Source organism: Callorhinus ursinus, unplaced genomic scaffold, assembly GCF_003265705.2.
Source record: "Callorhinus ursinus isolate GAN/ISIS: 27379988/994484 unplaced genomic scaffold, GSC_fseal_2.0 scaffold37, whole genome shotgun sequence".
Classification (NCBI taxonomy): Eukaryota; Metazoa; Chordata; class Mammalia; order Carnivora; family Otariidae; genus Callorhinus; species Callorhinus ursinus.
In genome coordinates, this window is record NW_027397099.1 from 15396520 (window position 1) to 15409802 (window position 13283).

The 13283-nt window shown below is 57.5% G+C and overlaps 1 protein-coding gene across 4 annotated transcripts in view; it reads right to left on the reverse strand.

Moving 5' to 3' along the window:
* The window catches only part of SLC12A3 (solute carrier family 12 member 3), a 45132-nt gene that overhangs the window by 26097 nt on the left and 5752 nt on the right, over positions 1-13283 (reverse strand). For all 4 annotated transcript variants that reach the window (XR_012374655.1, XR_012374654.1, XM_025889261.2 and 1 more), the window contains exons 9-18: positions 9109-9193; positions 8011-8165; positions 7634-7741; positions 7033-7156; positions 5231-5332; positions 4182-4337; positions 3180-3279; positions 2316-2427; positions 1796-1936; positions 656-762 (exon numbers count right to left, since the gene is read on the reverse strand). Coding sequence is in view for 2 of the 4 variants with exons in the window: in XM_025889261.2 (XP_025745046.2) it covers positions 656-762; positions 1796-1936; positions 2316-2427; positions 3180-3279; positions 4182-4337; positions 5231-5332; positions 7033-7156; positions 7634-7741; positions 8011-8165; positions 9109-9193 (1190 nt within the window). In the remaining 2 variants the exon portion in view is untranslated. The remainder of the gene's footprint in view (positions 1-655; positions 763-1795; positions 1937-2315; positions 2428-3179; positions 3280-4181; positions 4338-5230; positions 5333-7032; positions 7157-7633; positions 7742-8010; positions 8166-9108; positions 9194-13283) is intronic.

The window sequence follows — 13283 nt, forward strand, 5'->3', positions numbered from 1 at the left end:
CAGACTCCGCACTGAGCATGGAGCCGGATGTGGGGCTCGATCCCACAACCCTGAGACCACAAGCTGAGCCGAAATCAAGAGTCGGATGCTCAACTGACAGAGCTCCCCCCCACCCCCACCCCCCCACCCCCCCGCCCCGTGCCCCAGCCTTTGTTCGGCCTGAAGCCCCCAGGCAGTTTATCTTCACGGTCCCATTCCCCACACTGCTGCCTCCTGGGAGGCCTGGTTTCGCTTCCTGCTCCGTGGCACCACCTCACAGCTCCAGAGCCGGCTCTCTGCGGATCTGCTAGAGTCCACAGGCGGGCACAAGGTTTTCACCTAAAAACCCACCTTTTCGGCTTCTCTGAGAAACCAGAAGCTCTGGCAACACTGGGTCCACATTTCTAGCTGGGCACAACTGCTCACGGCAGCTTGCCACAGTCCCCTCTGCTCCCTACAGTCTCCTCCTCTGAGTTCCCTGCATGTTCCCTGCCCATCTTGGCGCCCATGGCCCAGAGGTCAGAGCAGCGAGCCCTCAGTGGGTCTGTTTCTTCCTCAGCTTTGAACCAGCGTCTTACAATATCCACTGCATCCCCCCTGCTTCCCAAGGCCCAGCAAACTCCAAAGGCCCAAATCAACAGACCCCAGGCCCTGCCTCCCTCATGCCCTCACTCACTGCAGGATGCCAACGTAGCCTTCCACTGTGGCTGGGGGAGCAGACTGCCAGTTCTTCTTGAACCCAACCACCAGAATGTTGGGCTTCATTCTCCCGAGACCTGTGGCCTGCAAAGGGCGTGGGGCTGAGGTGAGGGGCCGGGCCTCGTGCCCCACAGGGGCTCAGTTCTGGGGTGACTGGGGTGGGGCTCGCTCAGCCCCAGCTACCCTCTCCGCCACGTGGCGAGGGCTCAGGAATCACATCCCGCCAGTCAGGGTCCTGCCCGCCTACACACACCCGGGAGAGAGGGAAGCTACAGCCAGAAGCTACCAGGGCCAGACTGTCCCATTAGCTCTGGATTATCCCACTTCCTGCTTCTCTAGCAAATTATTTCTCATCCCAAGGGACTTGAATGTGGATGCCAAGCTGAGAGTATCCCCAGGCCATCTTACCCTGACATCTTTTATACTTCTTTTTTTAGTGTTTAAAAATGTTAAAAAGTTTTTTGAAGTGAAATTCCCATACACAAAATTAACCATTTTTAAAGCATATAATTCATTAGAATTTAGTATAGTCACAATGTTATGTAACCATCACTTCTATCTACTTTCAAAATATTTTCATATCCCCCCCAAAGAAGATGCTGTATGTTCTTTTTTTTTAAATGAGAAGTATTTAGAATTATTAGGAAGGACTCTGATATGCTGGCTCAGGATTAACAACTGTTACTGTATCTATGCATCCCATTTCACAAGCTGAGAAAACCGAGCCGGAAAATGAATTGCCCAGTGGAATGTTCTAGAACTTGATCTGAGTGGTGGCTTCACACCCCTGGGTGTAGCTGCATATGTAAATATGTATCAGACTATACACTTAATATTTTTCACTTTGCTGTCTGTAATTATATTAAAAAAAAAAAAAGAAAACAGAAAAACAAGAATTGGCTCAAGATCACACAGTCCCCATGGGCTCCCAGCTCAGTTTCCCATAGGCCCTTGGACACCGCGAGAAAGTGCCCTGAGTCAGCATATCTGGAGAGACAAGAGAGGCAGGCACTCCTGTTGCAGCAAAAGGAGCTTCAACTAGCCCCTCGGGACATCCTGCCTTCCAGGTTGTCACACAAGCATTAAGTCCTATGGGGAAGCCCGGAACCGGTGGCACCTGCATGAGAATCTGAACACCACTGCGGAGGTCCTCGGCAATGACGTCCGAGTAGAAGGCCTTGATCTTCCTCTTGTTCAGCCACTTGGTGTGCCCACTGGCGCTGAGCCGGAGCTCAGGCATCCTCTGTTTGCGGGGTCCCTGTGGGTGGTGGGGGCAGGTGACATCAGGAGCTGCCTTCACCCTCTGGCCCTAATGAGATTCAGCCCCTCTCCTCCCTGGAGTCTGCCCCTGGGGCTCAGCCACACCATTTTTCCCCTTTGGAGTTGGGGGAGGGAAAGAGGAGGAGGGGAAGATGGAGGGAGCAGGCAAGAGGCTGGGCAGTGGGGAGAAGCCAGCGATGGGGACAGGGGAGGGGAGAGAACCAGGCCCACAGCAGGGTCTGGTGGACTCTGCTTGCTCCATAGGCCCTCCGCCCCCCACTCCTCCCCACACTCTCTGGCTGCCGTGCAAGGGTGGACTTCATGCCCAAGGGCTCCTCCAAGGGCATGGCCCCACCCCACCTATCGGGGCCACTCACAATGAGCACGTGGCCACAGACCATCAGGCTGAGGTTCCGGGTGAAGGTGCCCACAAAGTCAACCAGGGCTGGGCGGAAGTTGGGGGGACCCGTAAGCACTAGGCATTGGGGGCTGAGGAGGGGAAGGGAAAAGCGCATGAGCCATCTGGACAGAGCCCACGGGGATCTGGGTGCAAAACACAGGTGCCGGGGAGAATAAAGGCTGGGGGTGGGGAGGCACATCACTTACAAGATCCTTGTGCCATGTGGGTGGGTGGGTGGGGGACTCAGCCTCCTGATGAAGAGGCAGCCGAGGGCCGTGGTCAGGGGCCACTGCCAGACTCAGCTGGAGCCAGACAAAATTGGTCACTCACCAGCTGTGTGACCTCGGGCCAGTTACTTAATGTCTCTGGGCGTCCATGTTCTCATCAGCGACTGGGGTTAGTAATTTCATATGCCCCAGAGGGCTGTGGTAAGGTGGAGTAAGGCACTTTTGAGCAGCAATGCAACGCGAATACATATGGCTGATGTTAGCGTTACCATCTGGTGGGATGGAGTCCCGGACACACGACTCTCCTCGCTTAGGAGAGGTTCGTCACGGTCAGCCTCATGGATGACTGTGACGGGGACTACAGCACCAGATTGTCCTTGGATAGCCCTTTGCGTCTCGAAGAACATATTCTGCTGTAAAAACTCAGGTACAGAGAGGTCACTAGACTGGCTTGGTCCCCACTGAGCCATGTCATCCCAGGCCCCTCACCGCGGAGCAGAGCTCCTCCACCTCTTTTCCCTCTCTGAGCCTGGGCGGTGCCCACCCCCCAGGGATGCTGGGGCAGGTGACAGGTGGTTTGGAGCCTCCCAGAGCAGGGACACGGCTGCGCTCACCGGTAGTTCTTGATGTGGTCCTCTACCTCGTTGAGGCCCACTGAGTAGCTCAGGGCCAGGTTGTAGGAGCCGGCCTGTACCGAGGAGCCCCAGTTCACCTCTGAGGGTGGGGGGTGAGCACAAGATTAGAAACCCCTGGGAGAAACCAGTTGTGCCAAGGGAGGGAATGTTGACCTTCTTTAGGAATCAGGCACTGTGGGAGCTGGGCTGCCTGGTGGGTGGACAGCCTGCAGATTTCTTCCTAATGTTTGCACACATCATACAGCTACATGTTTAAAACTTACACTCCAAAGCATTAAACTCTAGGGACACCTGGGTGGCTCAGGTGGTTAAGTGTCTGCTGTCGTTCGGGTCATGATCCCAGGGTCCTGGGATTGAGACCCACATTAGGCTCCTTGCTCAGTGGGGAGCCTGCTTCTCCCTCCCCCTCTGCCTGGCGCTCCCCCTGCTTGTGCTCTCTCTCTCTGACAAATAAATAAAATCTTAAAAAAAAAAAAAACACCAAAGTATTAAACTCTACAAAATATTCACCTCGCTTGACCAACAGACAACGACCTGGAAGACCAGGTTCAAATTTAGAATTCTAGGCTTTCCTGGAGTTCTGCATCTTGTCCTGAGATCACTGTCACCCCAGGATCCTTGCTTGCATGCTGTGTCCACCTGCCTTTCGGCCAGCCAGCCCCTGGCCACCCCTCAGGCCCAGGTGTGCACCCCAGCAGCCCGGCCACTTCAAGAGGATGGCCCTGGGCAGGCAATTCCAGGGTCCTGGGAGCCAGGGGTGGGGGGTCCAGAAGTAGAGGTGTGGCCTCTGAGTGGGCACGCCCCCATAGACTCCTTACCCCACGAGGAGGGACGGGGCTGGAGGGTCAGAGCAGGGCCCTTGAGAGCACAGAGCCTGACGCAGGCCCTCTAGCTGAGCTGAAGGGCACGATGGCTGGCTTGGTGCCCTCGGGGGGTGGGGGAAGGGGAGCCTGAGCCCCTGGGCAGCCTGAGCCCGCACACCTGGCTTTTTGTAGATCACATAGAGCAGGAGGAAGACGACGACGCCGATGGCGATGAGGGCTGCCCACCAGGTGAGAAGGAACATGATGACCACAGAGATGACCGCCCCAAACAGCGCCGCCCACTTGCTGTAGTATTGGAACGAGGGTCTCCACCCTGGGCGGAGGACACAGGTCGGTGGGCACGCTCTGGAGCTTCCTCCTGGACCAGTGCTGCTGGGCGGGGCCGGGGTGCCAATGCCAGCCATGCCCAGAGTCAGGGTCCCAGCCTGTGCCCACCTGCGCCCCATCCTGCACCCCAGCTCTCCTGGGGCTGGGCTGGAGGCTCTGGGGAGGACCACACACCCGCCTTGGCTGGCATTAGGCCATATTGACAGGCTACACCAAGGACGAGGCATCCAAATATGGCCATATGTCAGCAACAGCACCAGCTCCCGTGTCTCTCGCGGAGCCAAGGGGCTGGCAGGCCAGGGGAGGCTGTGATTCTGCCTGGCTCCACACCCCTGGGCCATTGCAGGGCCACCAGGGACAGCCGCCCCATGGCACAACTGTGGGGCGCCACGGTCCCCGGGCTAAGGAAAAGGTGGCCTGGCGACCAGGCCATTGGCGATTTGGGGATAATCAGAAAAAGGCTTTCTCGGGATACTTCACTGCCATCTGCCAGAAATTTTTTAGAATAAACATACAAATGGATGACGTATGCGAGCTGCACCTCAGGAGTTGTGCAAAGTGCAACTTGCAACAACCTGGGACTTTGGGCAATTTTCTTCCTTTTCTGGGGAGTCAGATTCCTGACTCCTGTAAATTTGATGGAGGAAGGCACTAGAGAAATCTCTGCACCCTGCAAACAGTGTAGAGTGTAAGTGCTTGAGAAATGAGAGCTGCTATTATTATTATTATGACATGAATGGTCCCTTGAATTGGTTTCGGTTTGAGAGGTGACCTTGGTGTGCCCACCTACATCTGTGCCTTCCCCGACCCCACCCCAGCCCTCCCCCCCCCCCCCGCTCCGCATGCCTCCTCCCACAGAGGGGTGAGGGGGCTGCTTACCAGGCGAGTTGGTGATGGAGGCGTGGAAACAGCTGAAGTTGATGAGGGCGTAGGAGCACAGGAAGAAATTGGAGATGATGGGGGCAATGGTGTTGAGCTCAGCTTCGGGGCCCCGAGGGAGAGAGAGAACAGTCTGTTGGGCAACCCGCCAGGGAGCCACCTGGCACCCTCCCTCGCAATTGGGGGTTTCCAGACAGGCCCCAGAGGCTCAGTGCGTCTCAACCTTCTCATCTGTGAAATGGGTCCATCATTTTGTGAAACAAAGGGCCAATGTTTTGTTTACTGTAAAAGGCGGCTCTTAAGAGGATGCAGAGAAGTGGGAGATCTTATGGGAGAACCAAGGACAGTGGCTGTCATACTTTTTTTGTAGCCACAAATTACAGTAAGAAATATATTTTACAATGTGATCCAAGGCCCATGTCATCTTTTATCTGAAACTCTGGGACCATAGGACACACACAGTTCCACCCACAGTGGAAACCCACTCAAGAACTGGGTCCTCCCTTCCCTGTCTCACTCGGCTGCCACTGCCCCTGGCACCCCCAGACAAACTTTTGCATGGGTATCCTTGTTTCAGGGGCCTGCTTCGAGGGGAACGCCAAAACAAGACAAGCACCTCTTAATGTGTCGGGACTTCTGAGCATGATTCCCTTGAATCGCCACAAGAACCCTGCCCCAGAGCATCTGAGATTACGGTTCTCAGTCTGAACTGCGGTCAGATCCACTCAGATCCAAGGACACAAAATCTGAGTTGGGGGTAGACTGCAGGACGAGCAGGAAGCAGGGACGTGTCTGGGGAACACCAGGCCTGACTAGAGGTTTCCATCCCCTGGGGGTGGCCCTGCAGCTTCTTCATCTGGTTCAGGATCCAGGAGTACCCAGTGTCTGGCAAGGCTTCCTTGATGGAAGAGAGTAGACTGGTAGGGTGAGTCTCATGATTGCTGATGCCGGCATGAACAGCAGGGATTCAGCTATGGCAGGACCACGGGATGACCAGCAGCCAGCCCCTGCCCTGCTCCTGCATAGGCAGCCATAGCATGGCCACTGTCCTTGCTTGGTGTGGCCACCTTTCTCCTAGTAAGTTCTGCCTTGTTGGCTCAGTAAATCAGGAAGTACTGGGGAGTGTGTGCATGAAATGCGATGCATGTGCATGTGTGTGTGTGTATGTACACACAAGTCTCTGCCTGCCCACCTGTGTCGCCCCTGCTATGCGCTGTTGCTCCCATTCTGCAGACGAAGAAACTGAGGCTCAGGAAGGTAAAATGATTTGTCCAAGGTAGCACAGCTGGAATATGGCAAAGCCAGGGTAGAAAGCCAATCTAACTAACTGGTTAACTGGGGTCTTTCTCCTGGGGCATCCTCTACCACGAAGTCCGAGGGGTCTGGCAGCTCAAGGTCTGAGAAACGAGGTTGTATAGTTTATACATCTACAGAGATATTGATCCAGCTCTTTGTGTCAGCTCCCAAGAGCTGTCCTGGGCTCCAGAGTTGTCCTGGGGACTAATTCAGACCTGGGGGCTGGTGGGGAGGGTGGGGGGGGGCCACTTGCCAGGACACAGGAATGCAGAATCAGCAAGAGCAGGTAGGGTCCCTCTAACAAAATAGAATGGTCCACCTGGTGTGCTGTGGCAGCCACCTGTCTGGAGAGGGGAGAGGGGCGCGGACCACATGACCAGCCTCACCCACTCAAGGGCCAGTCACTGAGTGCCCACTCCCTGCCAGGCCTGGCTGGGCACTGGGCGCCAAGGTGAGCAGCACCGAGAAGAGCCCTCACAGGCCCCTGCACCCTGGCAGCCTCTCACCGATGATGATGAAGGCCACGGCGATGGCGTAGGCCAGCAGGTAGCCACGCACCGGCTCCTTGTTCTTGCCGTAGCCCTTCCCGAAGAAGCCGATCAGCGGGTACAGCTGGTCCTCACACAGGCACTGTGGGCACAGGAAGATGTGCTCACCCCAGGCTGGGCCCCCGCCCCCCTCCCCGGCCCTACAGCTCCCTGCCCCGCCCCAGGCCCTGCTTACTCCCTCCACCTCAGCAGGGTGCTTCCTCTAATCTACATCCTGGTTTCTGTCTCTTAAATGGGAGTCATCTCCATGCCCACCCACACCTCACCAGGGAGACAGCAAGAGGGCAAGATGAGAGGGGGGCAACTGCGTCAGGGTGAAACGGGGTCTGCGGACTTGCAGATGGGGCGCCAGGCTGCGCAGGGGAGACTCTGGGGTGGGAAGTGCAGTGCACACCATGGGAAGGGGGCTGCTTCCTGCACGAGTTGGTCACTGGCCCCCTTTGGCCTTCAGTCTAGACTGTCCCTGTCCCATGATACCGCCAGACCTTTGTAGCAGTCACCGGGGGACCCTTGCACCTGGGCCTCCCGGACCCTCCCGCCGCCCATTCCGCAGCCTCACCTGGAAGACTTTGGCAGCAGAGACGAGGCAGGCCAGGGCAGAGGAGAGGGTGGCCCCAAAAATGCCAGCCGTGATCAGGGGCGCAAAGCCGGACACCATGCTCATGGTCTGCGGGGACACGGGGTCCAGGCCCCTTGTGGTGGAGCCCCTCATGCCTGGAGCCCCCTCCCAGGGCACCCACCTCAGCTAGGTCCCGAGGCCTCTGAGTCCACACCGCTTACCTGGGGATCCCAGGGGCTGCTGAGGCAGGGGCTAGGCCCCAGGGCCCCCACCTGAGCCTGAACCTCAGCCCCCCAAGCCTGGGGCCCAAGCCCCGTGCGTCCCGGCCTGTTCCAGCCCTAGTCTGGGGCGGCCTTCCCGGCAGGGGCCGCGCGCACCTGGTAGTAGTTGATGAGGCCATAGCGGCAGCTGCGCTGGTGGGCACACTCGGTGAAGTTCCAGCCGTAGCCACAGGCCAGCCCCTCGCAGGTGCCCGAGCCGGGGGTCACTGTGTCATTCAAGGCCCCGGAGGCGTCGCGAACCACGCAGGAGCCTGAAGAGGGAGCAGGGCTTGGGGAGGCCTCCCTCCCTCCCCTCCCCTCCCTCCTCTCCTCCCACCCCCAGACACGGGTCACTCCTGCAGAGGGGGAGAAGCTGCTGCGGGGCCAGCTCCCTCTTTAGCGTGTAAGGATAAGTAATAATAATAACAATAGTGACGGCAACACAAATGTGCCAGGCACCACGCTAAGGAAGCAAGCATCACCATTGCCTTTGTTGTTACTGTCATCCTACAGAGGCCCAACAACGTGAAGTGGCTTGTTAAGGTCCCCACCCCCCCACCCCCCACTCCTCCCAACCCCGTCCATGTCCTCCTCAAAGCAGAGGCCAGACTGGCTGCGCCCTGGGCCGTGTTCCTTGGCCCCCTGTGAACAGCCTGCCTCACAAGGTGGTTAATGGGAGCACCTGTGAGGACCTCAGTGCGAGGCAAATGTCAACAGCCCAGGCCTGGGTTCAAAGCCTGGCTCCACCACTCAGTGGCTGCGTGACCTTGGGCAGGTCCCTTAACCTCTCTGAGCCCTGGTTTTCTCCTCTGTAAAATGGTGGGAAAGGCAGTGCCCGGATTAAATGTGATGAGGCACGTGAAGGGCTGGGCCTATGGTTGAGACAAGGGCTAGTACCATCTTCAGCCACCACCATCATTGTTACTGTTATTATTATTAGTCGTCGGGTCAGGGTATAATTTGTCCTCTAGCACTTTCCCACCCTTGCATCTGTAACTTCAGGTTTGAAGGGACCAGAAGAGCCTGGTCTGACCACCCCCATGCCCACCACAAACTACCACCTCCCATGAAGATGTTCTGGTCACCACCACTGGCCCCCCAAAATAAGGTTTGAGGCTCCACTTCCTGAGGTGGCCATGTCCTCCTGGCCCAGCTCTCCCTGTTGGAGAGCCAAGCACCCTGAGCCCCTTCCAGTGGTCCTGGGCAGCTACTCACCAATGGTGGCCGAGATGGCCAGGTAGGAGACAGTGGTCCAGAAAATGGCCATGAGCGTTCCCTTGGGGATGGCTACAGCGGGGTCCTGAGGGGAGGGGGAGGGAGGGAGGTCATCAGGCAGCCTCTGGGCCTCCTTCCAGGCCCTGCCCTTGTCTGAGGCCGGGGCTGGGCCAGCGACCCCCCGACCCGGCCCCCTCTCAGAGCCCCCTTCCCCAGGGCCCAGGGAGGAAGAACCCTTGCGATTGCAACCCACAGAGCAGAATGGGACACAAGCAAGATCATGGGGCTGAGAACACATCCAGGCCCTGGGAGCCTGAGGCACGGAGAGAAGCTCCAACCAGCTCCATGCCTGGTTCCCGAGGACACTGGCCGACGCAGGCTCTGGGGGCCCTGAAGTGGGGGGCTCTGGAGTCAGCCTGGTTGTGCTCACTTCCAGGTGACCAGCTGGGTGGTGGGCATGCTCTTTTACGCCTCAGCCCCTCCAGCCTCACAGGGATGCCGGCTAAGTGACTTAATCCACATCAAGCTCCCAGACCAGGGCCTGGCTCACAGGCAGCGCCGGCCGCGAGTTAATCACCATTATGCACCAACTGGTCTGAGGGCTTCCGCAGCAATTAAATATACAGACAAGTCCCAAACTCTCTCCCCTCCGAGGAAAAACTCTCTGCTGGCATTTTCCTAACAGAAATAGCAAATCTTCACACGTGCACATCACGTATTCCACTCTTCCAGACCCTTCCTCGTATATAACTTCCTGTAAAGTGGCCAGAGTGTCCCCACCCAGCTGGTGGGGAAACTGAGGCCAGGAAGCTGCACAGAGGGCCCGGCTGGCTGAGCCAGGGGCGGCTCGTTCCCACCACACCGAGGTCCACAGCCTCAGGCCGCTGGGGGCTGGTCCCGGGTAGAGTAACACAGGCCAGGATTTTTCCAGCAGGTTCCCTGCCAGGTGTAGACCCCAACACCAGGGGCGGGCCACAGGAGCGCACCTCCCCAGCTTTTCCTGGGCTGTCCTGCACAACTGGCAGGTAGAACCACAAATGACAGAGCTGGAAGGGACCATGACATTGTTACAGGCAGGTCCAAACCAGGCTGGCAATGACCCGCTTCTCTGCCTCAAATACTCAGGAGCCTGAGTTGGAACCCCCCACTCGTCACTCAGTGATGAGCAAGCCCCGGCCCCCACCCTGGAGGACCCTGGGCCCCAGGGAAGGAGGTACAGGCGGGATCCTGGCGACACGGGGCAGATGGCCCCTGTCATGGGGCAGGCTGGAGTGTGCTGGAGAACAAGGTGGGGGGAGGCAGAGCAACACGGCAGGAACCATGGGAATCCTCATGGCAGAGGGGACGGCTGGAGTGGCTCTGAAGGCCGGGGCTGGGAGGAAGGGAGCGGTAGGGCAGAGCCAAGTGGAAGCAGAGGTGCAGAGGTGGAGGGGGGCCAGGGGCTCTGGAGCTTCCAGGTCTGCTGAGGTCTCTCCTGGGGGGGCCCTGCCAGCCCTGCTCTGGGTACCAGGATGGCCCGACCAGGTCAAGCACGCAGAGTCCCTGGTCCCTAGGCCAGCAGGCCGGCTCCAACTCCCATCCCACCTCTAGTGGGTTGCATGGTGTCTCCAAAAATTCGTGTTCACCCAGAACCTCAGAATATGACCTTATTTGGAAATAGGGTCTTTGCAAAATGTAATTAGTTAAGCTGAGGTCCTACCTGGTTAGGCGGGCCTTAAATCCCTTGAGGAGTGTTCCTCTTCTCCCAGACACACAGAGGGAAGGAGGCCAGGGGAAGACAGTGGCAGAGACTGCAGAGACGCAGCTCCAAGCCAAGGAAGGCTAAAGACGGTCGGAGCTGCCAGAAGCTGGGAGAGGAGAGGAAGGATTCTCCCCGAGAGCCTTTACAGGGAGCATGGCCCTTGGCACATTTGTTTTGTTGGACTTTGGCTTCCAGAGCTGTGCAAGAATAAATGTCTGTTGTTTTAAGCCACAGTGCTTGCGGTCGTTTGTTACAGCGGCCCCTGGGACATGGCTACTCCAGGCCTCCATCCAGCCCCTACATCTCGGCCTGAAATCTCTGCGCCCGGCTCACAAGTCAGACATGTCTGGGTCCACATCCCAGCATCTCCCCCCGGCTGTGTGAGCTGGGACAAGCCCTTTAACCTCTCTGAGCCTCAGTGATGCCCCCAACCCCAATCCGTGAGATGAGAATCAACGTAGCACACAGCCAGCACCCATAAATGTGAGCAGTTAGGAGCGGGGGCTGTGTCGTGCTCAGGGATGCACCCTGGGGCCACACCAGGCGCGGCACAGACCCCACATCAGTCACTAGGAAGTCCCTTGTCTCTGAGCCTCAGCCTCCCCATCAGAAAATTAAGCTAGTAAAGCTTTCCCTGGCCATAGCCCAGGGTGATGGTCACGAGACTGCTCTGTGAGAGCTAAGGGGCTGGGGAACGTCACATCCTACTGACTTAGGGGTTGATTGTCTCTCTTTCTCACCAGAATGTCAGCTGCATAAGGGCAGGAATTTGTGTCTTTGTTCTCTGTTTACTGCTGTATCCACAAGACACTGGCACAAAGCAGATGCTCAGAAAATATTCTTGAATGATTAGTTTATGATGAAGTTGAGGCCTCTTTGCTCTAGAAACTTGCCCTCCAGCCCCTCTGCTGTGTGGCCCTGGGCAACGCCCAGCCCTCTCTGAGCTTGGTTTGCTCCTCTCTGAAGTGGGGGTGACGAGCCCTCATAGCTGCCCCCCACCAGGATCATGTTTGGAAAGAATGAGGCCCCTGCAGCCACATGGGAAAAATGACCATGACCTTGACAACCAGCCCTTCGTACTTCCTTCGTGCTGGGCACTTTTCCAAGCGCTTCACATAAATCAGCACGTGGAACCCTTATTCCCTGCTCTGGGAAGCAGGAGGGGGTGCTATGAGTCCTTTCTTATAGGTGGCAAAGCTGAAGCCCAGAGAGATTTTAAGGGACTTGCATAAAGTCTCTGTGAATGGGAGCTGCTCTTCTGCTGAGGACACACTGTCTCACAGAATGGGCAGAGGGCTGGACCCAAGAGAGAAGGGCCCCTTGAGGGCTTGAGGGCATTCAGGACAGAGCAAAGGTGTACCCCTACCCCCCACCCCCCAGCTCTGGGACAGCTGCCTAGCTCTGACACCTGCACACCGTGCTGGTTGGTAACCTGAGAGGCTGGACGAAGCATCTGGATAAATCGCTAGGCTACGATGGTCTGTAGCAGGGCTGGCAGGAGAACCGGGCTGTCTGAGCACAAGACTGACCTCTGCAGGACCTCCCGGCAGGCAGGCAGAACAGGCCTCTGCTGGCCGCTCCCCAGACAAGGGAGAGGAGCTGGGCAAACATGGCCACTCTGCAATTTCCAGGCCATGCTGTGTGCCACCTGGGCACCCCCAGTTAGAGCCAGGCCGGGTGGAGACTGTCTCCAAAGCACCGTTCTTCATTCATTTAAGAAAATGCATCAAGGAGCACCTTTCAGGTGGGACCAGAAGCTGGAGGGAAGTGCTCTCAGCACTGAGCCGGGCTCTCGCCGTTCACCCCACTTGCACCCCATCTGTCTCCTTGATCCTGCCTCTGCAAAGACACCACCGGCCCCTTCGCTCCAGCCCCATCTCCAACCAGAAATTTTGCTGGAGCCTCTGCTGACATTCGCCTCTCCTTCTTCCCCACTTCGTACTTCTGCTCTAAACCTCCCAGTCAATACGTTTCACCATTATTCACTCAACAAACGTGTACTGAGCGCCTGGTATGTGTCTGACTCTTAGCTGGGCATGGGGACATAGAGGTAGGCCTCAGTTCTCCAGACAAAGAGAACTGGAAGGGGGAAGAGACACGTAAATGGCCTGACATCATTCGGCCCGGGGGGCCAGGACTCTGACGGAGGTGTTATTTGGAAGAGGAACAGAACTTCTCAAGGTGGAGAAACAAGGGTCGGACACCCCAGGGAGAAAGCACAGCAGAGACAAAGACACGGAGGAGGGACAGGCAGCACAGGGAAAGCCGCTGATCCGCGGGGCTGGGGCGGGGGGGGGCGCGGGAATGACAACTGCGGGCCGGAGCCCCAAACTCTGAGCAGAGGACACGGCCCGCATCAAGACAGCGGGGAGCCCTGAGAGGCTGCCAGCCTGGTAAAGATGTGCATGAACCAGTCTGAGCTCTGGCAGGTCAA